This window comes from Canis lupus, chromosome 16 (genome assembly GCF_048164855.1).
Source record: "Canis lupus baileyi chromosome 16, mCanLup2.hap1, whole genome shotgun sequence".
NCBI classification, from domain to species: domain Eukaryota; kingdom Metazoa; phylum Chordata; class Mammalia; order Carnivora; family Canidae; genus Canis; species Canis lupus.
This window is the reverse complement of record NC_132853.1, coordinates 30,685,003-30,711,750: the sequence shown is the minus strand read 5'-3', so window position 1 is coordinate 30,711,750 and position 26,748 is coordinate 30,685,003. Positions and strand designations below refer to the sequence as shown.

The window sequence follows — 26,748 nt, the reverse complement described above, 5'->3', positions numbered from 1 at the left end:
TTAAACTGAAAACATGTGATTCAATGTCTGAATTGGCTCTGGCATTTCAATTATTAAAAAGTGGACTAGAAAGTTCTAGATGACAGGCAGCATTTGTGTTGACTGACTTTTCAAAAAAAAAAAAAGGCTAGTATACAAATTAAAATGCTAGATGAGCTCAAGCTCTCAAAAATGCATTATCATCTTCACAGTCATCTAATTTAGAGACAATGGAACAAATCCAAGTAACAATTTTATTCTAGTCTATAGCACAATTTTTTACATACATTTTAGTGGTTTCAACAGTGTTACTTTTGAGCAGACTTTAAATGAATCCACAAAAGTTAATATATTAAAAACAAAATATACACAAAACAACAGGCATCAGGATGTTCAGAATCATGCAGATAGGGATGGTCTGGTTGGTGTTATCACCGGGCACCTTGCCTATGTAAGAATTTATCAGCAAATACCAGTTCTGTTCTTCATTCCCATTGTAATTCACTTAAATCAGAGCATTCTAAATATGCACGCCCAAAATAAACCCTCTTTTAAAGCCATATAGTACAACATTTCAATGAATAAGCCTAAATGTGTCATTAAACCAACTATTCCACTGATCAAACCCAATTCTAGCAAACAGTCAATATGAGCACAGATCTAAAGGCAAGGTTATCTCATTTATTAAAACACCAATAGGAGATTAATAAACAAAGCAACTAATGTTAATCTTAATATAAGACACTGAAGGAAAACCAAAAATAATATATTAAATACCACTCGACTGAGCCAGGATATAACCCATGAACTACAGATGCATGAGTTTCTACCTGTCAAACAATGCTTTAAATATTCTTCTACGGAAAAGAAAAAAGTATATCAGGAGATACAGAGGAAAGATAGGAATGTGAATTTGTGCATCTAATTCCACAACTGAAAATGAGTATCAAACTGATAATATTAAGCTAAGTGACAATGACTTAACTGACGGGCACCAAACAGGCAATACCACTATTTACTGTAATTCATAATACTCTTCAGGAATCTTCAGTGGATGACCACTCTAATAATACCATCATAATATAGTTGTGAATACTCATCCACTGTAGAAAGAGACCCTGAAGAAAACATGGCAAAGGCATAGAGAAAAAGTTGAATCTTTTGAAAAAGTTAATGATATCAAAATACTTTTCCATCACTGGTAAACCAAACTAGGTCAAGTATATGCCCCAAAGCAGCATGGAATTCAGAGTCAGAGGTTGGCAGAAAAGTTTGGAAAACCGCAGTTTTTAAAAATTGGCAATCCCCCTATGCTTAATAAAACTATCAGAAGAGGTATAATGTTTGTTCATTTGTGGAATGTTGACAGCTTGCTGCAAAAATTCACATGAATGAGGAACCGCAGATGCGCTTCAATGAAATATTCTTTAAAAATTTACAAAAAATGAAAATTTCTATTTAAAAAATAACCATGTTATGCCAAGATGAAACATGGTAAAAGTAGTGTAAGTTCTGTCCATGATTCTTCACACAGCTTATGGGAAAGTGATAGAAACAATTTTCTCTTAAAAAGGAATCTTTGTTATTGCACTGACTTTTACAACCTGACCTAGTAATTTAGAAAAATCATGTAGGAAAATCTGTAAAATTAAAATACAAAATTCTGTTTGTAAACATCGGCTGGCCAAGTCTATCCGGAGTCCTTCATGATAGTGGAATGGAATGAATAATTAATTCACTACCTTATTTATCTGCTGTGAGGCGGAGAATTCTAGAACACAGCTTTTAGACTTTCACAGTAATTATATTCAAAAGATAGAAAGTCAGTGCAGTTGTCTTTTTTTTTTTTTCCTCTGTGCAATTTTCAGCTCTTACCCTACTTCCAAGTGCCATAATTGAAATAATACTGGTTTTGAGACCTAGTACAGATTGGTCATAAATGTCGCATAAAGTCTGTAGGACTTCGATAAAGGTATTTCCAAATGGCATAATAATGCACCGCAGCTGCCGTGGCCACAAACAGGTGCCAGATGGCATGGGCAAATGGAATGATGCCATCACTCTTGAAGAACACAACTCCCAGGCAATAAATTATGCCCCCACAGGCAAGTTCATGAAGTCCATCAGTGTTATTCTGTCAACAGAGGAAAAAAAGAAAGAGGTTTTGATGTTACTCTTGAAGTGACAAACTGAAGAGATCACTGCAATTCCCCAAAGCTAGACAATGAAGGAGCTTCCCAGACAGAATCCTGATCTGTAAACAGGAACTAAACCTGAGTCTCTCATGCACCCACCTGGAGTACCCTTGGGGGCTGTCTTGATTGGGGCAGGCAGTCGGGCCCCCCTTGTAAAAAGCAGCACACTCCGCTCACCTACAGCATGCTGAAGCGGACTCTAATCCATCCAGATACGGGAGTTCATTTTAAGCAAGTATAATCTTTGACTTTCCACCTTCTTTAAGAGCTTCCTTCCCTACCAAGGCACATCCACACTGCCACATTTATAATGGACATCTCGGCCCAGGTTCGCACTTCCCCCATCCTCTTCAAACTCTGTTCTACCCTGAGACTTCCCCTGCTTATGTGAGCCTACGGCTTCCGTATGGCTGACATGGGCAAATTACAGCTACAAGTGGCCTCGGAGATCAGACAGCAGGGAAGGATAACATACTTCCTGACCTTCTAGATGTTGCCGGGCCATTTTGTCTATGAGCCCAAGTGTTTTTTAGCTCAGCAGGAAGTTAACAGTCATGTGTGCTTTATAACACAAAAAAGGAGAATTTTTAGGCTGCTTGAAGACTTGGCCCATCTTCAAAATTAAACTAAGTTGTATGAATGAGGGGAAGAGAACAGAGGCGGGGCTCAGGAGGCTGATGAACAAGTCAGTCCCCTGGATTCCTGATGACTAGGAATAGAAAGGTCTCAAGTTCTGCAGGGTGGTGAAAACCAAGCCAGATTTTGGCAAGGCCTTGGAAGGGGATGGGTTGTGTGGGTGTCCCAGAGGCCTGGGCAAGCCTGTGAGCCCTGGAGCCTTGGACTGCAGCCAGGTCCAGCTGGGAGCATGGGAAAGCTCTAACACAGCCATCAACCTGAATGGGTCGCATGCACCTAGACAGCAGCAGCAACGGACAATCATGAGCTAAGAGCCAGGCTGAGGATCTAGGGCCACAGGTAAGGATCAGTCCTTTCAAAGTTCACTAAGACCCCATGGTTTTTGTACGAGCAAAAGATGGGGAAGGAGCCAACCCACATCGACTGACAACAGGTTTCTCATTAACCTTTGAAAAATGAAAGTGTCAGCCAGATCGGTTTTTATCAAAAACAAACAAACAAAACCCCCCAAAACAACCCCCTCCCAAAATACCACACATTTATTATTTCCTAAAGATTACAAAGCAACTGATATCCGTTAATTATACAAAATTCTATGTGTATGTGCATTAGGGGTATTTTTCTAGAAGGTATTCATCAGATTCCCAAAGGGGAATGTAATTCCCAAAGAGTAAAAAGTTACTCGTCTTATATAACACAACCTCCTTATTTTAGAGATGAAGAGAATGGAACCAGAGGAATGAAGTAACCTGAACAAAGCCACAAAGCTGGGCACAGCCCAAAAGATACCACTCTTTTTTTTCTCTCTGCTAAAACAATAAGCAAGAGACCAAGCCAAGTATAGAGGATGGTTCTGACATATATTCTGGTAACAGTTCCTCAAACACCACATTTAACTTACCAACTTTCAGAGAACCAGAATGTAGTTAATCCTAAAACAAAACCTGTTTTCTTCATTACCTATGTCATTGCGCTATTACTTTATCCCAGGCACTCTTTGAAGTGTTTCCATATATTTACTCATTTAATCTTCACAACCCTATATCAGGTACTATTAGTATCCTATCTTTACAGAGGAGAAAACTAAAACAGAGAGATTACATAATTTGCTCAAGGCTATGTAGTGCTTAAGTGTCAGAATCAGGATGTGAACCAAGGTGGTCTGGTTTCCTGAACTTACATTCTTTTGTTGGGGAGGAATGGGGGGAAATGGGTAATTTTTTTTTAAATTGATAATTAATTTACAGAGTGCAATGCATAAATATTAAGTGAACATCATGGGCTTTGACAAATGCATACACCTATCTAACCCATACCTCAGTCAAGACAGGCAACTAGCCCAACACCCTCTCCCAATCCTGGACAATCTCTTCCAGGCAACCACTGCTCTTACTTCTGCTATTACCACAGACTACGTCTATCTGTTTTAGAGCTTCACATATGGAATTATACTGTACGCCTATTTTTGTGTCTGGCTTCTTTTTTTGTACAATTATCACATTTCTGAGATTCCTGCACATGCTTATCTATATCAATCATTCTGTTTTATTATTATTTAGCATTCCCTTGATTTATTTAATTTGTTTATCAGTTCTTTCCATCCAGGCCTTATGGAGTCTTTTTTGTAGATGTTTTCATTTCTGTTCGGTAGAACCTGTTAAGTCATAAATTTATGTTTAATTTTACGATACATGGCTAAACCATTTTCCAAAATAGTTATACCATATTACATTACCCCCAATGATGAGTTGGAGTTCCAGTTATTTCACATCTTTGCCAGAATTTGGTGTTGTCAGTCTCCAGGGTATATTCTGGTAGCACATTGAGGTTTTAATTTTCATTTTATTTTAATTTCACTTTAATTTTAATTTTCTGATGATTAATGATGTTGAGCACTTTTTCAAGGGCCTATTGGATGCTCATGTAACTTTCTCTGTGAAGTGTCTGTTCAAGTGTTTCACCCATTTTTATAGGATTGATTCTTAATCACTCATTTGGATTATTTTACATATTCCATATACATATCCTTTGCCAGATACATACAGAGAAAGCAAATATTTTCTTCCAGTCTGTAGGTGTCTATGCATTTTCAAGTTTATTGATCTTTTCTTCTGCAGTATCCAATCTGTTGTTAACCCCTCCAATAAATGTTTTTCTTAATACACTGTTTTCAAATCTAGAATTTCTACTCACTTCCTTTTTTGTAGTTCCATTTCTTTTCTAAGGCTCATTTGTTTACTCATTATGTTTTCAAGTCCCTGTATGCTAATTTCAACATGTCTGTCATCTTTGGATCTATTTCTATTGACTTGCTTTTTCCTTAGGTGCATGGTGTCACATTTTCTTGCTTCTTGCTTATCTAGTAATATTTGGATAAACGGATGCCAAACTGTTAATATATAGATTTTGCTGTCTTCCCTTCAGTAATGTTGAGTTTTGTTCTGGCAGTTTATGTACAGAGGATCAATTTTATCCTTTTCAGGTTGTTTTTGGCCTTTGTTACAATAGTTCCAGGACAGTCCTTACTCTAGAGCTGGAATAGTTCTTCTCCTAAGGTGTAGAGGTCAACTTGCTAGGTTCAGTTGAACACCTGTGTTGTTCAGCATGGTCTCTCCACTGTGGCTGGCTGGACTCTGATCAACCTTTCAGCACCAGGCACTTATGGACTCTCATTATCTCACAACTCTCCAAAAGCCACTCTTGGCCAGGGCATGCAGAGTCTTGCCCTGCACAGGTTCAGCTTTGTATCTGGGCAAGGACTCAGGGAAATCCCTTTGTACATTTTTGGAGATACTTCTCTGTGAAGCTCCCTCTTCTCCAGGATCCTACCCCAAAACTGCAGCAGGCTCAGTAGCTAAAATACTGATTTCTGTTTTCTCTACCCTGACTACTGCTCTCTGGTTCCACTTTTTTTGGTTGCAGTTTGGAAAGTGTCCCCAGGGAGAAAATTGGGGCAAATTTGAAGCTCATCTTTCTATTCAAGGAACACAGCCTTGTGTCTGTGGTCCAATGCCAAGAAACAATTGCTTCAAATATTTTTGCCAGGTTTTTTTTTTTTTTTTAATCATTCTTTATAGCAGAAGAGTAAGTCTGATAGTCCAATATTCTGACCAGAACCAAAGCTTTGAGTGTCCAGTCATACCGTTTGTTAGTTCAGATGGCTTAGGAGGTTCTTTTTGATCTGGTCTCTATCTCCCTCTCCAGCTTTATCACAAGACTTGTGCTATCTGCAAAATTATCCACCTTGTGCAGAGGCACACTCAAACAGGTACACACACACTCATATTCCAAACAATGAACTATTTTCAGTACTTCAAAGGTGCTGGTGCTTTCCCCCTCCCCAGGGCTTCCTTGATGCCAGATTCTTTCCTATCCAATTTGCATCATCCCTACTATCTCTAGGCTTTTTTCTCTTTCTGAATCAGCTTGAGGATCATTTCCTTTGGTGCTTGGGTCATGTGCTCCCATAGCAGCCTATGCTTTTCCCAATCAAAGACATTATAAAACTTTATGATACCTTTTCATTTATATGAATTTTAGGTTCCTGCTCAGTAGGAATTTCTATGGGGGGAAATATGAGGATTATCCTGTTTGACTATCATAAACGTTAGTCACCGACTATTGTACAACTTGTGAAAATGCCAAGATTTAGGCTAGTAAAAATACTGGATAAACCAGCTTCTATGATACCCCGAAGGAATTTATTTGATGTTCTACTCTAATGATTAGTAACCTACATGTACAGACCCTGCTTTATGTTGCTTTGGGTGTCCTGATTTGCCCTCTAACAATATGGCCTTCAAGGCAGATTTTCTCGTTTCCATCATTCACCTCCTCCCCTTCACTATTCCTTGTTGCCTTTACCAACTAAACTATATTTATTTTTGGTGCTAGGTAATTACAAAAGCTATCATAAAGCTCTTACCTTAAAGAAACATATTTTGTGACATTCTCATAAGATATATTCTCTGAAAAAAAAAAAAAAAAAGCAAACCTCTATAGCTCCTAAGTCTTTTACAGGTGTTTTTGTGACCATGGTAGGGGCTATATACATTCTTATAATGTGCCTATGAGCTCAGGAGTGAAATTATAGGTACAATTCTTCTGACCTTTGTAGACTGAGAAAAGAATCCAAACTAGATACATTATGAATTCCTTAATTAACACAGTGGCTAATGCCAAAAAATGTAGAGCATAAGACACTGGAGCTAATGGCACTACATAAACTAATGGTACAGTAACCAGCTGGATGGGATCACAAGGCTATAACGATATGCTTTATTTTCAAACTGAGTGATAGATACACATGGATTTCTCAACAGCAATTCAATTTGAAAGGGAGTTCAAAATATATACACTGACCACCTACTACAGGTAATGTTATACTTCCACCCACGAAAGTCCTTAAAATTTTCAAGTAAAATTAGAAAAAACAAAAAAAAAAGTCACTTTCCTGAGAAAGAGAAATAATACAACTTAAAAGCAAGTAAGCGAAAGAAAAGTAAGAGTGAAGACTTTTGGGAAATACTAAATAAAATATTGACACAACCGACATCTTGTGGTCCTTTTAAGATTTAGGAAGTCAGTAATTTATAGTTTTTTCATTATAAGACATCCAAAAAATTACCCTCCTCCATGGATTTATGGTTGAGACACCCAACAATTCAGGCAGAAATATCTATCTGCAGATGACTGCATGCCTCTTTGGGAGAAGGATAGGGAAGGGGTGGGGTGAACAGAATGGTTGTCCAAAAGAAACACATACAGAAGATTATTATATGGAAAGAAACATACTTCAGTATATAACTTCCCCAAACTACAACCAGTAGCTCCTATAGATTTCAGGGACTTTGTTGTTATATACTTTTTCTTTGGAGTCTCCAGTTAATAATAGACACATCATAACTTCAGAAAGAAGAGTCCCACCAATTCAGAAAGAAATAAGGTGAAATACTTAAAATTATGAAGCCATTTCTTACCATTGACGTCACCACCAAAGCTGGAGAAAACCCCATTGTGAGATAGAAAAAGAGTTCAACCACCTTATACCTGCAGGATAGAAAGGCAGCTAATTTTATCTTCCTGTAATACTTAGATCATTTCCATACCAGCTTCCCTCCTCCTTTAAGAGAAAAATGCAAATTCTTAAACTATTCCAATGAACATATTTTCCCAGTAGGAGACCTTTGGGCTTCTAATTAAAATACTACAGTTGAGTCACAATGAACTAGTATTTCTTACAGGATTGAAATGGCATCAAATGCCACATGCGATTTGGAAAATGTTTGCTACCAAAAGTGTTATTATTGCATCCAATCCACCATGCATTTCCCCCTCCCAATCCCAGAGTATTTGCCTTCATCATCACTCCAATCCACAGCTACAAGAAGTTGAAATTATGAAGAAGGACAGAGATGTCGTGTGGGGCCGGGTTTATCAGTGGCAAAGGGATGGAAGCCCTAAGGAATAAAGGGCATTTAATTTTGTCTCTATTTTGCATCTGCACAAACTCTGACTTGTAAGGCTCATTGCATTAGGCTACAGAATGTCTGAAAATGCTAAGAAACACACTGTATTAAAATTCAACTTACGTTTCTGCCTAATCAAAGTAAGCTCTAAGTTCCTTGGAGGCAGTGGCCAAGTTTCATTTATATTTGGATTTGTAAGGCCTAGCACAGCACCTGACATGATTTAGGTACTCCCTAATATCTGCCCAACCAAATAACCAAGGGCCAATCACATCTCATTCTCCATGTTTTATACTCAGAGTCTACCAGGAAATAACCTTATCATGGAACTGGGAAGAATGGATTTGTGGGTTTGGTATAAAAGGAGGCCTGAAATAGGAGAAAAAATATCTATTTCACCTTACTTTCTATTTTATTTAAGGATGTAAGTTAGGGTCAAGTTTGAGCCCAAGAAGCAAACTGTTCCCTTGGATTTATATACATACTACATAACACTACTCAGAATTGTTAATTGTGGTCAAAGATGCATTTAAGTGACTTTCAAAGTCAGAAGTTAGTGAAAACTGCCATTTTGTTCTGAAAAGAAGAAACAACTGAATACTTTATGATAAACACAAATTATGTTTGTATATGAAAGCTATTCTGCCAATAGCAATAGATAAGCTTATAAACTGCATTCAAGGACAATGATTTCATGCTTGTGAATTTCTCAAGTTCAGGTATGTGAAATAATGAAAAGAGCCATGGAGTAGAAACTAGGACACTTGGGTCCTACTTCTAGATGAATTGCTAATTTGATGCACATCCTAAATGGCTTCATTTTTTTTTAAGCATGTAGCTGGAATAGATGACTTTGAAGGTCTCCTCTAGGGCTGTGATGCTAAATTTCAATAAGCTTTCCTTTTTATATTGCTTAACACTTATGACTATGGACTATAAATAACAGGTTAAAAAATGTGCCCTATGGTTAGAATATTAAGAGTTTGGATGCTCTTCCAAATATTCCCTTCCTCAGAGAATCCTAGTTTGGAAGTCTTTTGGGTATGAACCCAAAAGGGAGGTGAGTGTTGTTCTGGTGCTTATCTATTAACTTCAATCTTCACTGAAAGCTTGAGAAGCAGTTATTTTTCTCATGTGATAAGTAAAAATCACAGAGGATAAGGCTAGTTTGCTGATAAGGTCAAGTCTCCTATGGATGTGAAGTAACATCCAACTAAAATAGTAGTCCATCTTGTCCCTCAAATGCATCCTATCACACATGTGCCATTCAGTTCTTCCCAAAGCAATTATCTACCAATAATGAATACCAAATGGTTTCGAAGATTTGTTAAAAGCAGTATATATTGTTTATGTATTTCTACTATTCTGAAGTACAAATATAAAAAGCAAATTATGTTGTAATGTAGATAAAATTTAGGCAGTTAATTTTAAAACTATCAAATGTAGATTATTTTCTCTTACTTTTCATGGTAGAGAAATACATAAATGGTTCCTCCAGCTGCCATGAGCCAGATAAACCAGCGCATATGAGATGCCAGGGGTCCAAGTTCACGGAGATTTAACCTAAAAAATGTAAACATGACAACAAAGAACAGAAGTGATAAATGAAGGGAATTCATAGGACCTGTGTTTTCCTCTAGGCTTGAAAACTGGGCAAGTGCTGGCATAAAACCAGGATGAAAAGGCATTCAACAGGTCATGGAGGTATTTAGGCAATTTCGGTAAAATTAATAATTCAAAGATAAAATTGTTAGTTGACCTTTAAGACTTAGAATTAGTTCCAACGTGGTTTAAAAATAGAACCAGCTAAAAGGAGATATGCAGAAGTGAGTCCCACCATACCTGTGATGCCCGACTTTCCTTATTAGGCAGACTGCTGTCAAATCAGCTTAATTCTGATAATATATTTGGGAGCAGATTGCTTACAAAGCTTAATAAGAACCCTGAACAGAATCCTCAACCAGGATCACCTACCCACAGCAGATACCTAATACATGGACCAAGTATCTCCATTACCATCTCTCTGCCAAGGCGGAACATGAGAAGAATTAACTCAACATATGTTATGAAAGACATTTTGTCAGAATTTAACTGTGGGCTCTTGTAAAGCCTGAATTTTAACATGCTGCAAATTCATTTGTATTCATTTCATATTAAGAATAGCTATGAGAAAAAAATCAAGTGTTATTCTGATTGACTATGACTACAAAATTATTATTTCCAAACAGAAAAGGCACCACCTGCCTATTGAAAACTACATGGGAAAAGGTTGCTTACTATAATATTTGATTCTTTAGCTTTTAAAAATTTTATTTCCTTATTTTAAGTTGTGGAATACTTCCCCAAATCCTGTAAGTGTTCTTGCTCCAATATGATGCAGAACTATAATACAGTGACAATTAGGGAGAGAACACACTTTTTACTCTAATAGATAATTAAGTTTCTTTGTAATGATGGATGCTACGTAAGTCAGAATGTAGAAGCCTGCTGTTTCTAGTGACTATAGCAAAGTGAATTTCTGAGTGTTTAAAACTGAACCATGTCTTGATAGAAGGAATCTAAAGTTCCTTTAATTGTAGGTTTCCAGGAAACAAAAGATTCTATCTTATGTATACCAAAAGGGCAGAAAGACTAAAAAATTGAGCAGAATGCGAGGTATTTTATTGTTTTTAGTACTTCATTTTTATTTAAGTAATCTCTATGCCCAACGCAGGGCTCAAACTCACAACCCCTGAATCAAGCTGCAGCCTCCACCTACTGAGCCAGAATACTAAGTGTTTTAAATAGCTAATTAATTAGTTATCTTACTCATACAGCTAATGAAATGAGAAGTGCACTCCATATATAGTAGCTACTGTGCTGTGAACTGAAGACAAATGGGATAAATTTTGAAAGTGAGCTTGTTTGCCTCATACATATTTATAGCATTTCCACTTAAATGATTAGATCTCCAAGTATTCTGAGCAGCAGCAGAAGTATATAGAAAGAACGTGGAAGGCTAAGGTGACATATTTCGAAAGTGAGCGTGCTACCTAGCACACAGTTCCTAGCACTTCCTCTTGAACAATCCAGTGCCAGATATATATTCTGAACAGCAGTGACATTTTTTCCTTAAAATCTACAATCTGACCCAAGTTTTTTTTTTTAAAAAAAGCATCTATGCGTGTGTGTGGGAGGGAGTGCGGTAGGGGCACTACCCTACACATACACACGGGGCAGGGACATGAGGAAGTTAGGGAAGGAAGACAGACATTCTATCCCAAAAACACTACCTTAAAAAATAGAAAGACAGGATCTTACCATGGAGCATAAGAAGCAGCAATGAAGAAATAAATAACCATTCTATCACACATGTGAAAACAATGCTCCACTGTCCTAGTGGGGGGAAAAACAAGTTAGGCAAAGTTTTTAGAAAATTTTCAGACTCGCAGCATGGGTTATCATTCCACTATGCTGTAATTTCCACTCCTGTTCTAGTTTCTTGTGGCAGTTATAACTTGGCTCTCAAAGTCCCACAGCTATTTTTAATGATATAAAGCTACAAGTAAAAGCTTTATATTAATTTTAAGCTTGCACATACAAAAGTCACCATGTATGAGATACAGGGGGCAGGACCCCACAGTAATCAGCTCTGAATTTATTCTGGTTAAAATAAATAAAATCTGTCTGTGCTGCTGTTTTACATTTCTTTTAGATCTGATGTAACAGAAAAATGAAATTCCTTGAGGGCAGACCATCTCTCAACACCTATCATAGTGCAGGGCATGAAGGAGTTCATGTCTTTCTAGAACATCTTCAAAGAAGCTCTCATTTCAAATATCTTAGTGTACACAAGAAGTTATAATAAAGGAAATTCAAAAATTAATTTAGGAATAGCAGTAACAAAACAAAACCAAAAAGGGCACATTTGCTGCAAATGGGTAGCCACCTGGATTTCTAAGTGAGCTCTTCCTTCCAAAACAGAAAATTCAGGAAGTGTACAAAGATCTGGCTCACTGAGGTCTAGCCAACCAGTGGATTATAGAGAGAATCTGCCCTTTACTAAGGTGATTTAAAAGTATGAATGCACTGCATCGTCTTGAATCCATTCTCAGTGTCCAAGGGGTGATACCTGTAACTTGGGTGAGTGCTGGCCTTAGATTTTGCCTCACTACACACACGGTGTTGACCAAAGCAAGTTGAGGATGTTTTAGTCATGGCTATTGTTAGTCATATGTTAGTAAAGGGGAAATAATTTAGGTCTTGGATCTAAAAAAGCAAACACTAGATTAATGCTTCTCAAGCTTGACTGCCTATCACAATCATCTGGGAAGCTTATAAAATACAGTCATAAACTCTAGTCCAGAAGATTGTAATTTTTAAAATGGCTAGAACATGGGATAGGGGATGGAGGGATGAAGAGAATCTTTTATTATTATTATTTTTTAAACTCTTTGGATGATTGTGATTCCTAATCATGTCTAGGGCCTTTCTAATTCTGCTTTCTAGACTGCTATGCACTTGTTACAGCAGGTAAAGTCAGACCTGTAATTTTATTCAAGATTCATCCCAGCTTCTCTGACCCTCACTTATATCACAGGGTAAATAGAAACGACAACATTTCTATCATAGGAGTATGTGTGAGGAGTATGTGTGATCACCTAGACCATGTGTTCATTAGGACAGCATCTAGCACACAATAGGTACTCAATAAAGGTCCATTCTTTTGCTTCTAAATAAGCCTAGATTTGGATACATAAAAAATTTAGGGCAGAGCAAAAATTCACACTTATAACTCTAGCAGTGCTAATTCAAGGTTCAAGAAAGCCTGGTTTCTATTACACTTTCTTCTCCAGAGCCTGGGAGGGAGGCCCTAAATAGTGAAGTAGGTATCTACAACTCTTTATTGATTCAGAAATCTAGATATCAAAGCCAAGTCAGCCAAGGCAACCACAAGCGTTGGATTGTGCCAGGAAGATAATGAAATACCCTGGCCTCTGGTCCCTGTGACATTGTGTGCTAGGGAGACAGAGACTTTTGAGGCTCTCTTGTGAGCATGCCCCAGCAAGCCCTTGTGATCCAATGCTGTGGTTTTATTTTAGGTCCAAGAAGCTGTCACCCTATAGGCAAAGCTGGCAGGCTGGGAACTGTAAGCAATACTGAGAGGGGTATGGGAGTCAGAAGTCTGGGACAATCAGACTCAGCTGGTATTACTGACCGGAGCAAGGCAAGCCACTTCTGAGACTCAGATTCCTCAGGTGAAAAATAAGGGGTTTGGATTAGATGACCCCTAAGGATCCTTCTCACTCTGACACTATGACTCTACATATAAGGAGACCAGTAATCACCTCACGAATCCCAAACCCTATTCTTAGATAAAGCATGTCTTTTTAATAATAGATTGTTTGAATAGTTTGAGATGTTTTTGGACATTCTGTAAAACCAAAAGCTATATTCTAGTATTTTAAAACACTCTTAAGTCTGCTCTGAATCCTCCTTTTACAAAACAAAATTTTGCACTTTCAGGTTGTACAGAATCCATTCCACAAGCAACTAAATGGTGTGCTTCTCGCTTTGGATTCTCCCAAATTAATCCTTCACTCAGAGGAGGAATGCATTCATGTCCTTCTTATTAGGAGGCTAGCAGGCCTGGTGTGCCTTGCAAAGCACTTGACAGCTAATAGTAGCAAAACATGTGAATTCTGTTTGAGTAAGATACACAGGACCTAATTCTGAAAGCTGAACTTTGCAAAACAATAAACCCAAACTGTAGCCAACCTCCTTACATTACAAGCCCTGGTTATTTGTAATTTTCAAATCATTTTGGCATGCACTGTCTCATTCACCCATCGCAAAACCCTGGGAGTCGGGCATCATTATTGTCATTTTAGTGATGAAGAGATGGCAGCTCTGTGGGGTCAGGTAACTGACAGAGCTAAGTGGCAGGGCTGGGCGCACTCCGAGGTCAGTGTACTTAGTCACTACCCCACAGCTGCTGTGCTCTTATGGTGTCCTTGGTGAGCTGACAACCTTAAAGGACAAGTCTCAGGATTTTACATTCTAAGTCCCGGGGAAGCAGTGCAATTTTGTTGGTGGCTTATGAGTAATGCCTGCTTTCTTAGATACATATGGGGGTTCTCAAAGTCTGTCCAATCCATAGGAATCTTCCTGGATAACAGCACAGCATTATAATCCACAAGGTAAGAAAAGGTCTATCCACTCCGTAGCTCTGACCTGATTGAAACATGCTGGTATGGGAGGCTAGCCTGGGTCAGCTATTCTGATCTGGCAAATGGGCAGGCCACAAATGGTACCTTAAGTGGCTCTTCTTCCACGACACAATGTGAAATACTGTGGAAACGATGAAGAGGGCGCAGAGGCCCATCCCGTAAATCCATGCGGTGATCTTTTCCCAGCAATCGTCTGACAGCCGATGCAAGAGGGCACTGCCCACGATGGCTGGAACAATGAGGAACTGAGGGAAAGGCAAAGAAAAGTAAATATCCTAGGTTTTACTATATTGAGAACTTTGTTAAAAATACATAGGTTTCAGGGCTCCTGGCTGGCTCAGTCAGTTAAGTGTCTGCCTTTGGTCGTGATCCCAGAGTCCTGGGATCCAGCCCTGCATCCAGCTCAAAGCTCAGTGGGAAGCCTGCTTCTCCCTTTCCCTCTGCCTGCCACTCCCCCTGCTTGTGCTCGCGCTCTCTCTGTCAAGTAATAAAATCTTTTTAAAAATTACATAGGATTCCCAGGGACAATTTTAGAAAGATCATTTTAAACACTTGCCTCTCCTGGGTAATCCTAACAAGAGCCAGATGGGCTGGTTGGTGGCTGCCCTGGGCACAGCAAATGCTGTTTAGGGCCCAGGAACAGTGCCCACCAATCAGTACACAAATAAGCAGGTAAAGGAGGCAACATTACTCAACTGTTGCAAGGCAGTTGTTTTTTATCCTAATTTCATTACACAAGAATATATTTCATCCTATTCTCTAATGTGATTTAGAGTAGGCATTTTGGGACCTCTGGGTGGCTCAGCGGTGAGCGTCTACCTTCGGCCAAGGCATGATCTTGGAGTCCCAGGATTGAGTTCCGTATCGGGCTCCCTGCAGGGAGCCTGCTTCTCCCTCTGCCTATGTCTCTGCCTCTCTCTCTGTGTCTCTCATGAATAAATAAATAAAATCTTAAAAAAATAAAGTAAATACATAAAAATAAAGTAGGCACTTAAAATATTCAAATGCCAAGCATGTATCCAGATTTCTCAGGGAGGGCATACTTTTAAATGTTCTTTCCTATTTCCCCCATGATCTACTGAAATCTCAACATTTCAGCAAAGGGTTAAGTGAATGAATCGAGGTCATAAGTATTAAAATGTACACCACATACACAAAATCAACTGTGCAATCATAGGTCCTGATTTTTAGTTTGGATCTGTACATTCCACCAACCTGGGAACTACTGCAAAGTGAAAGCATTAGGGGGTTATTTCATTTTTAATAGCACCTTTCAAGTAAGCAAGACTAATCCATTCATACCTATTCAAGTAATTTTAAGAGAGAATCTTACAGAGAATTTTGTTTTCTGTGCCAAAGTTTATAGTCATATGAACACAAATTTCAGTGTCTATCATATGAGTAGGAGTATGATTAGTTTTTTTTGAAGACTTCATCTTTTTAGTTTTTGGTTTCCTGTAAAATTGTCCATTTATAATAATGGACATCCTCAGGAAAAATAAACTTTTATTAGATATTAGAATAAGCATACCTGGCAAAGAATGCAAACTTGAGCAATCTTTTTGTCCCCAACACCTACGTCTGCCCTCTTGCAACAAAATATCACATCCTCTAGATAAGATCAGCATTGAATTTTCAAATGCTGAAGTTTTCATTGGCCCAGATGGTATGAGAAAATTAAAGACAGTAGTTTTTCTTAAGACAGAACTTTATGTATTTTGAGATTATGTCCTTTCTACTTTCTCATGTTAAAGTATCCTCTCTCTTTAATGAAATGAGGACAATGGAAGTTTGTTTTGTCTGTTGTAGAAATGTTATTGCTCTATGAAAGTCAAAACTCAGAGATACGGTTTAGTAAATTTAGTAAGATGATATTTTCTGTCCTAAAAAATTAACATGGAGGTTTTGTCAGTTTTTCCTTAACTTTGTTTTATACTAGTATTCCTTAACTTACAGCATACCCAAAAGACATAAGGGATCATTCAGATCCTTCTCCAGCAAAAATATTCCTAAAGGTGAACTGTACATCTCAACAGTCAAACCATATTATATTTTAAGTGCTCAATATAATGCTAATTAACAAACACTTTATTGATTACTTTTATTGGTCAGTGGTATGGAAACTATTATGGTACACTGTACCTGTAACTTTCATCAGTGCTTTGCTGATAAATAGAAAAAATAATGGATGTATATTGGAACAATAAGAAAAAGAAGTCTTTTTTTATTATATATCATACATATTACATATTACATATTATATATTATATATATTGAATAAATTATTATTCAAACTTTTACATTCCTCATACACATACAAATACAAAACTTTTCCTTATGGGCCTGTGGATAATTATCTTTGGAAATAATTTTACTTTTAGCTGTTAAATTCATCAAACATTTGGTCAAGAATAAAAAAAGATGGGTATCCTGACAGGTATAGAAGATAAATTAGACCAATGCATTCTTTAGTCCAAGTTGGTACTCTAAACATTTTGATCTTCTGGTCAAAGCTCACTTCACATAACTGTGTCACTAAGGCAAAGACAGGAGTAGATCAAGTCTAAAGAATTCCAGCAAATCCTTCTTGTCCCCAGAATCTAAGCTATGGGTCCAGGGAGATTGTACATTAGAGAGGTTACTCCAAATTTCATTACTGTAGCTCTTTTACAGAATTCAGGGCAGGCTAGTCAGGTATTAATTTTTCCTCTTTGGCAAGATTCCAGGATATTAATTATTTAAATAAAGGTCTTTTTAGTCCTTAAGGCAAAAGGACATCCGGTGATAAATTGGGACGATGTTTCAGTATTAATAAGTATTATCTGAATTCTACTACTATAATATATAAAAGATTCTTCATAAAATTTGATTTAGCTAAGGAATGACCAGTGGCATGGATCTATTAGATTATAAAGGAATCTACTAGAAACCAGTTTATTTGGGGTTTGCCTGGCATCACTGTTTCTTTACAGAAAACCTTATGATTATTCTTTGGGGAAGAAGATTAAAGACATGAAAAGGCACGACTAGAATCCAAGCAAATTTTATTCTAATGACATATGTACACAAACTATGTGTTGTACTAACACTATCTAAAATAATTACATGAACTTGTTCTAAACACTCTTCATGAAAGGATTAGATTGGCCTCCTTTTTTTCTTATCTTCATACTATATAGCAGCTACCTCCTTTCCTTCAAAAAGTCTCACTAAATGCAACTTTCAAAGAGAATAATGAAACCATAGATAAAGGGAAATTTATAATGACACGACAATGTCAGTAACACATTAACAGGAAAACTAAGAAAATATATTCATAAACACCACACACAAAGAGAAGAAATGCACCAAAGCATTAATCAATCTCTGGGCAGTTTATTTTTTTTTTATACATTCTTCAGTATTTTCTAAGTTTCTTAAAATGAGCATGTTTTGCTTTTATTAGGAAGAAAAAAGTTCACTAAGAATTTAGGGATCGAATCAGCTTTTTCTTCAACAATGTGGAGTAACATCTGCTCTGAAAAGTGGATGCTGTGGAAGTTGAGACTGTACGGCTACCTGTTTCAAGGGATCACTTAGTAAGAAAAAGAATCTTTTTCAACAAATCTGTGCATCTTCCTTGCCACATGAACACAGCTGACTGTCTTGAAAAGGTGATTCTCTTCATTCCAGAGCCAGTAGTCCTCCTAAGTAGTTTTCATTGGTTTTCCTAGAACTAAGGTAATTCACTATTTTTATTATTTTAAAGAAGATATTGTCAGTGCAAATCAGTTTAGGATGGACAGAACTGGAGTAGGTCAGAGCACTCATGCTGTGGTAGGTGAGGTCCCAGAGATAGATAGGTATATCCAGCTATGGGCGGAGGGTCTTAGAGATAATTGCCCCTCCTCCCACCAGAGTCCTCTGGGAAGGATGCAAAGGGCAGAATGTGTACTCACTGCATGTGTGTAACAGTTAGCAGCATGTTCGTAACAGGTTGGTTTGTAGCGGCCATTGGCTGGGGCCCGGTGGTTCATGAACCTGGACAAACAAAAAGACATCACGTGAAATAAGCTCTAAGTGTATAAAGAACAATGGGGAAGGCTGCCAGTATCGTTTGGTCTATTCTAATTGAAGAGGCACTGCTGGAAATACCTAGTTACAGGAATAAGACCAAAGCCACTAAACAGGTGTAAACTGAGCCAACAGCCATGATCTGAAAGCAAATGCCCTAGTTTATTGGATTAAGTATTCTTTCAGTTTGCTCAAAAGAAAAACCTCTACCGACCAAAAACAAACAGAAATCAATCATATCTACCCCCCTTCAACTTATAACCCCCCATGCTAAAACCAAAACCAAAACCAAACCAAACCAAACCAAACCAAACCAAAACAAACAATTTAAAAAAAGGCATAACCAAATCTTAAATCCTAGGTAAAGAAGGCAAGGGAATTTTTCTAAACTTTACAAATGCCAGTAACTGCCATTCAAAGGAAAGGGATACAATGCAAGGTTTCAATTTTCTCTCTCGAAATGTATAAAGCTTTTATAAATCTTTACACCCTATGTTTCACGATCAGCAGGCCCATACAACTAGTTTCCCTATATCATATTACCTGTTCCAGCACCAGACAGCTTAAATAAATGATGCCCGGCTGCCTCTAAGTCACCTAAACTGGAGGTATGTTTTTACCTGAATTCTCCCAGAGTTAAAAACAGTTTGCTTTCAAATCCAAATATATTAACTAGTACCTAATATTCTGGCTATAAAATTCATACATACACACAAATGTATGTATAGATCTAAATATCAAAATCTGTTACACATATAGACACATACCCACATTCCATAATTCCCTTTGGGCCCACTTTGTGGAAATAGCATGAATAGGTGAAAACCGTGACTATCATGGGACCTGAAGATATGAACAGCATCCTTCCACTTCAGTGTGTAGATGCGGATCCTCTAAAACCCAACCCACACTCGTGCCATGTTTCATGAAGGATGCTGGCTTAGTCTGTTTGTTCTCTGGAAAGGCAGATGTAAATTCAGGAAGATAAAAAAGCAGCTGCCCAAAAGAAGCAGATGCAGAGAAACAAAGAGAGGTAGAAGAGATCCAACAGCACTCAGGTCTCAGAGGCCCTGCTGCATTCCTGTGCTTGGAGCCTGCAAGACATCAACAGGCTTTGAGCTATTATAAATTATCCTTTTGCATGAGCTAGTTTAAGATGGGGAAAAGGGGAGAGTCACCTGATGCTACTGAGTTCTGACTAGTTATATCTTATTTAATTACCATGATGAAAAATGGTACCAGGCTGAACCAAATGGCAGAACCAGGTCTGAAGCACATGGTCAAGCCATCCTAAACAGTGCCTGGCTTAGGAACAAAAGACTAGCATTTTCTCCCTGAATTAAAAGGGCCTGTTTGTTAGGGGTGCTTGGGTGGCTCAGTAGGTTAAGTGTCCGTCTTCGGCTCAGATCATGATCCCAGGGTCCTGGGATGGAGCCCTACATCGGGCTCCCTGCTCAATGGGGAGCTGGTTTCTCCCTCTCCCTCTGCCTCTTCCTTCTGCTCCTGCTTTCTCTAATAAGTAAATCTTTAAAAAACAAAAATAAAATAAATAAATCTTTTTTAAAAAAATAAAAGGGCTTGTTATCCTTAGAACAAATAAATAAGAAAGTGGCAGTTCCTGTTAACCTAATACACAGAGTTCAGGTGGAAAATCCATTGCGGAATGAATCTGGGACAATGAAGATATTTCTCTTGGACCACCAATGGGTTAGTTATCTAACTAGTGTGCAGAATATACGGTATTGAATGAAATTTGTCAGATGGTTTGAAAACTGATTAAGAGAAGCATACAGTTAAAAGCTCCATAATTTATCCAAGCTATTCTTGCACATAGATAAAATAAGCCTTTTCTCCCCTGCTAATCCTTTAAGTAATTTTACTAATTTCCTAAGGGACAAGAGTGTTGCTACATAGCTCTTATTAGTAAAAAGGAAAATAATTGCACTCTTGAGAAGAATGCTTCAAAGGCATCCCAAGCATTCAAGGATGTACCTCATCATTACCCCCAGACATAACAACAGAGCTATAAGTAGCATACCCTATTAGGAATTTTTAAAGGGTAAAGAGCAAGGCTCCAAGATGGTAGAGACTAGATTATATTGAGAGTGTTCTGTTTAGGGCACAGTAAGTAGGGTTTGTCTACCCACCACCAGGCTGAAGACTAAAATAGCAATTTATATCTCTGGCAGCCCAATCTAAAAATAGTCAAGCCATTACACAGCAACAGGGATAGACTTTCACATTTTCTCCTAAAAGCAAAGAAGCTGGGTGGCCATGTTTGTGACAGCTTAGTCCCTGCCCACCTGGAATCACTCAGGATAAAAATAAACTCATAAGTTATAGAGAAAAATATCCCACCCATGTGACTAAAGGTAGTCCCTTATGGCCAGAGCCAGATTCATGGAATAAGGCAAGAGAAGAGCAAGTCTGCAAGGAGCCTATCACCGTCTGGAGCTCACTGAAAACCACCCCACAATGGGTTCTGCTGAGAAATTTACAATGCAATTTCCCCATTTCTCTCATCTGCCAGGGTACAATCAAGCCTCCAACAGAGCCTCCTGAAGGAATCATTCCTAAAAGCTAAATGGAAAAGCAGAAGTAAAATGCAAATTAACTCCCACTCACTGAACCTATTCTATTCTCTTCCCCAAAAAAGAATGAAAAAGGTTCTCAAGTGTTATAGAAAACAGCACCCATTTATGGAAACCGCCTCTACCTAAGGCTGAGTAACCCTAAGGGTTATCCAGTTATCTGATGCTAGAAGAGGGTATCCACTAATATTTTTACAGGGTTTTAAATCTAAAAAGATTTAGTCCTGGGTATGGGAAACACACTTTTAAAAAGCTATTATTTAATTTTTGAGGGAGGGAGGGACAGCGGGAGAGGGAGACTCTTAAGCAGGCTCCATGCACAGCACTGAGCCAGAAGCAGAGCTCAATCTCAGAACCATGAGTTCATGACGGAGCCAAAACCAAGAAACTGATGCTTAACGGAGATGCCCAGGCACCCCTAATAAAACTATTTTTAGTCAGGTTGGTTTTCTCCTCTCCTAGCTCTGTCTTTCAACACTCTCTCTTGCTTCCCCCTTACCCAGCATTCTTAAGCCTCCAATCCCCCATGACAAAATTTCAAAACCTTGAGAGAAAGAACAGAGGGATGCCTGGGTGGCTCAGTGGTTGAGCGTCTGCCTTTGGCTCAGGGCATGTTCCTGGAATGCCGGGATCGAGTCCCACATCAGGCTCCATGTGAGGAGCCTGCTTCTCTCTCTGCCTTTATCTCTGCCCCCCGCCCTCTGTCTCTCATGAATAAATAATAAAATAAAATAAAATAAAATAAAATAATATATATATATATAAAAAGGAAAGAACAGATAGCCCAAAGCAGTGTGCCTTCTGAATGTAGATCTGTGACCGACCAGCAGATCTGTGAGGCCCAAGGTCAAATCCCAGAAGTTGTCCTTGATTCCTATGTATTCCCCTTTTCCAAATACAAGTATTGTCAATACTACTTCCCAATATATTCCAGATCAGCCTACCTCTCTACAGTTCCACAGACCCTACCTTACCCATCAAGACATTTACATTTCCAGTCTATACAAACATGAATCTCTTAACCAGTCTCCTTGCTTGTCCCCATATAGACTCTTTTCTTGATTCAGCAGTCACAATAGTCTATGAAAACCAGATCACAGCACACATCCCAACTTTGGCTTAAAACCTGCCTTTGGCTTCCCCAAGTGGCCCACAAGCTGGGCCCACTGCTTCTGCAACCTCAGGAAGCCACCTTCCTCTCACTCTCTACCCTCCAGCTACACCACATCCTTTCTGCTCCTCAAACCACCAACGTCTTGTCTGGCTTAGGGCATTTGTGTTTGCTGTTTATTTTTGCCTAGAACATTCTTCTCCAGAAGGTTCAACTCTCCTTACCTGTCAAGCTCAGCTTAAATATCACTCCCTCAAAGCCTTTCCTGACCATCCTACCTAAAGTATCATTTCAGCCTTCCCCAACCTAGCAGAGCCCTTATTACAATTAGTAAAAATTGGTTTTTTTCAACTTGAGCATTTTTTTTTTCATCTTTCCCCACTGTAATGTGAATTCCATAGCCTTTTTGTCTGCCATTTCATTTCCAATCCCAAGCACAATACCCAACTTCTTGCTGGAACTTAGTAAGTAAATGCTGAATGAATGAATGAATGAATGAATGAAAGAAAGAAAGAAAGAGAAGAAAGAAAGAAGGAAAAAAGAAAGAAAAGAAAGAAAGAAAGAAAAAAAGAAAGAAAAAAGAGAAAGAAAGAAAAAAAGAAAGAAAAGAAAGAAAGAAAAGAAAGAAGAAAGAAAGAAAGAAAGAAAAGAAAGAAAAGAAAGAAAGAAAAGAAAGAAGAAAGAAGAAAGAAAAAGAAAGAAAAAAAGAAAGAAAGAAAGAAAGAAAGAAAGGAAGGAAGGAAGGAAGGAAGGTTCTAAAAATAAATAAATAAAAAAGAAAAAAAGAAAAATTCTGCCTGTTGTTAACTATTTTATCTAAGGGAGAGATATCCCATTGCCAGTTATTTTCACTAGGGATCCAATAGGTTCTGTATGTAACAAAGAGAAATAGGCAGTCTTAGGACCAAAAGAACCTTGAGTCTCATGAAAAGAAAATTCTTAAAGGCTAAAACCATGGATATTCCAAGGTTCTTTCAAAAGGACTTGATGGAGCAACATAAGCCAACTCCTACTGGCTTAGTATCTTATTATATTAGCCAGTTTATGAGTGAGCATGGTGTTCTGGAAAAGTGTCCAATGCCAGAGGTGGTGATAGTGGTGGAAGACATTTAACGTAGTAATTAAATAAGGGAGAAAGCATATGTATAAGAAGACTACCCCATGCCTGTAATTCAATGTTTTGAAAACACGTGTTTTTTAAAAAAAGCAACAGGCAGTGCTGGGAGACCCTAACACTTGTGAATAAGGTACTTTATCACATCATCAGTTTAAAGCTAACCAGTGGTCACAAGGCTGGCACTGAGGCAAGGAGCATACTTTTCCTCGGATTTTCAGAGGCCAAGACTGGAGAAATGAGTATGCACCAACAGCACCATACAGAAGCTCTGTGGGTCCTGGGCCTCCGCGCTGTACACATGATATTGTGTGAGCAGGGAGACAGAAAAAGGTGAACTGGCAGTATGGGTGGTGGAGAGAGACAGGAAACTGAATTGAAACCGATCTGCCCTTTCTTAGCCATGTGACTGTGGCAAGTTCCCTTTTATTCTCCAACCCTATTTGCTTGTCTATTAAATGGGTATAAAATCTGTCTTCCAGGGTTAGAGTTGAGAATGAGATGAGTAACACACAAATACCCAGTCACTGCCTGGCACAAGTAAGCACTCAATAAATGTAAGCAATTATTCTAATCAGCCAGGGATGCAGTGATAAGAGAAAATGACTCTGGGAGAGAAGGGTGTGGGGAGACGCAGATGTGGAAAGGGTAAAGCAAGAGAAAATACGCTCTGTGTCCCAGTGGCATTTCTCCACATCCTAAACTTTTTGAGAAGCCAAGCATGCTTAAAAGCCCTCCACTTAAGGCAGTGGGCTAAATTTCCTCACAGCCTTCCTCTGCAGAAAAGGCAGAACTCTGGAAATTTATCCAAAGCCACAATGACCACCAAATTTCCATGATGAACAAACCAGAAAGGTGTTCATTTCTTGTCACTTAGGCATAGCCACAAACTATGGCCTAATGAATTGTTTTTGCTGCAATCAGATGCTCTTCAAGGGAGTCCTGATGAATCTATCAGGAGGGGTGGCACATGCATTCAAAGACAGTATGTCCCTCCCTCCAGTTTCTCTGTAATCTACCTACCTATAACTTTTCTGGATGCTCAAAAGATATATAAGGAACATGGCTCTAAGAGATGATGAATAGTACTCCCAGCATTTTAATGTTGTACACCATAAAAATCAGTACTTTTTTTGTTAGTTTGTATTTGCAGGCTTTATGTCCAAGATCAAATTTACTTTGAGAAACGGCTTTCCAATTTTGTCTGTAACTGAAAAATAAGAAATTATGCTATCATTCAATCTCCAAAGAAAATCAGGGTAGGTGTAGGTGCCATCAAGAAAATAAATGTTAAATATCCATTGACAGCGTGCAGTTACTGAGAAAATTACACAACGTCTATGCCACACCAAAATAAAATGCCTCTATTTTTCATTTTTAAATGAATGAAGTAGAGCACAAAATCACATTACTACACTGATAATAAAGACTGGGTAGGTTAGCATCCAGCAAGAGTAGTTCAATCAGCTAAGAAGGTAGGATCTGAAATGAAGGTGTTTTGTTGTGTTTTTTTTTTTTCCCCATTTCTCTTAACGTTGTTTTAATGTTTGTGCAAAGTAAAGTGGAAGGGGGGGCTTTTATTCAAAGGATAGGAAAGAAACACAATCAAATAAAGAAGGGTAATTTCACAGAATATTGCCACTGTTCTCTGAAAACAGGAAGAGCACAGATGTTCAAAGAAGTAAAACCAAATCAAACAAACCACATGCACAGGGCTTTACCAATCATGCCTGAATGCATGTTACTTTCTGCCTTAAAGCCCCTCCAACCTCATTCCTGACTTCATGTTCTAAAGCCAGACATCATGGGTCCTTTTTGCCTATACAGGCACTGATCTGTTCCCACCACGGGAATAGTGCCAGGCATTTAACACCCTGAGTGATGAGCAATATTCAGAAGTTAACCCAAGTCTTCAAACCCATCACTCTTATTCTAATGGCACAGCCCACCTCAACTCTTTCTATGTGCATTTTTGGCTCCTTTACCCTTTGGGACTGAGGGAGGAATGAGAAGAAAGAAGCATAATGGGGTGAGTGGGCATCAAAGGATCAAGGAGTTGGAAAGGGAAAAAAGCGCAGTCTGAAATTCTGAAATACAATGTGTGGAACACTTAACAATACCCTCCTTGGAAGATTTTTCCTGCGTTTCTTGGCTTCCTTCAAATTCCCCATCACTGCACACTAGCGAAGGTCTGGGAATGGGGCCACGGCTGACAGATTCAGACAAAGGATGGAGAGTGAGACACAGGGGCGATGAACTTTCACCCACTTAGAACGAAGAAGCATTAGAAGGGGGGGAAGGAGAAGGCCCAGGGCTCCCTCTGAGAACCATGGGCCAGCCTCCATCCGTTGCTAAATGTCAGAGACCCGAGTCCGGATTAAGGCCACCGCGCCCCCCGGAGCTGGGGTCCCCGTCCCCCCCCCCCGCCCCCCCGGCCCTCCGGTGAAGGAGCTGCCGGCCAACCTTCCGGTGGCGCCTCCTCGGTTCCTCCTCCTCGTTTCCTACACGGGCGCCTGCCTCAACAGCAGCTCTCGCCACCCGAAGGCTAACCTGCCCCTTCGCAGTGCCCGACACAGCACCGCCCTCGGACGCTAACCCTGCAAGCGAACAGCACTGGCAAGGCCCGGCCCCGGCCCGCAAGGCTGCAGCACCGGAGCCTGCCTCAGTTTCCCCGTGGCTAGGGCCGATCGCAGACAACGCACCAGAACACCCGGCACCCGGGTTGACAAACCCCGCCGCAGGGCGCAGCGGCTGCCCGGCCCCTGTTCGCGCGCCCCCAAAGCAGGGAATGAGGGGTGGAGGCCAGAGCCAGGGCCGGAGGATCCGGGGTCGGCGTCTGCGGCTGGGGTTCCGGTCTGCAGAGAAGGGCGCGAGCCCTGGCGGGATGGGGTCGGGTCGGGCAGGATGCGGTGGGGTGAGCAACGCGATCGCCTGGAAGGAGGGCGGGCTCGGGGCTCGCGGCTCGGGGTCCGGAACCCGGGCCACGCACGAGATCGCGGTCCTCGGAGGAGGGGGATCGCCCAGGGGCCGCACGGTGGGGACCCCCCCCCCGGAGCTGCCCCCCCACCCCCCGCAAGGTGCGGGCTCCGCGGGGGATGATGCCTCCAGGTAGGGAGCCCGGACCCGCGCCGGACGAGGCGGGATCTGGGACCCGCTGGCGGCAGCGGCGGGGCAGGGGCGCCATCCCTCTCTCACCGCTGGAATCGGTTCTTGAACCGCATTGATCCTCCGCTCCTTCTCGGGGCCCCGGAGCTCCGTCTGGTCGGCGCCGGCGGCAGGGCGCGCGGCCCGCATCGGCCTGGACTGCTCCGGAGGCCGCCCGCGTGCCCCGCGGACCGCTTGGCCGGGCAGGGCGGCGTGGGCCGGGCCGGGGGTCGGGGCAGGGCCGGGGC

The 26,748-nt window shown here is 39.9% G+C and overlaps 1 protein-coding gene across 3 annotated transcripts; it reads right to left on the bottom strand.

The window, feature by feature from the left end:
- Window positions 1–219: 219 nt before the first annotated feature.
- On the bottom strand, window positions 220–26,748 carry MMD (monocyte to macrophage differentiation associated). Of its 3 annotated transcripts, XM_072779937.1 has the most exons (8): window positions 26,552–26,709; window positions 18,426–18,507; window positions 14,572–14,732; window positions 11,579–11,653; window positions 9,740–9,841; window positions 7,790–7,859; window positions 6,736–6,778; window positions 1,812–2,113 (listed from the first exon to the last, which is right to left on the bottom strand). In XM_072779937.1, the coding sequence occupies exons 1-7, from the start codon at window positions 26,575–26,577 to the stop codon at window positions 6,737–6,739; spliced, it is 558 nt and encodes a 185-aa protein (XP_072636038.1). In that variant the 5' UTR covers window positions 26,578–26,709; the 3' UTR covers window positions 1,812–2,113; window position 6,736. The 3 variants fall into 3 exon arrangements, with proteins under 3 accessions (XP_072636039.1, XP_072636037.1, XP_072636038.1); XM_072779938.1 differs by lacking the exon at window positions 6,736–6,778 and having other exon boundaries at window positions 220–2,113; window positions 26,552–26,748; XM_072779936.1 differs by lacking the exons at window positions 6,736–6,778; window positions 11,579–11,653 and having other exon boundaries at window positions 220–2,113.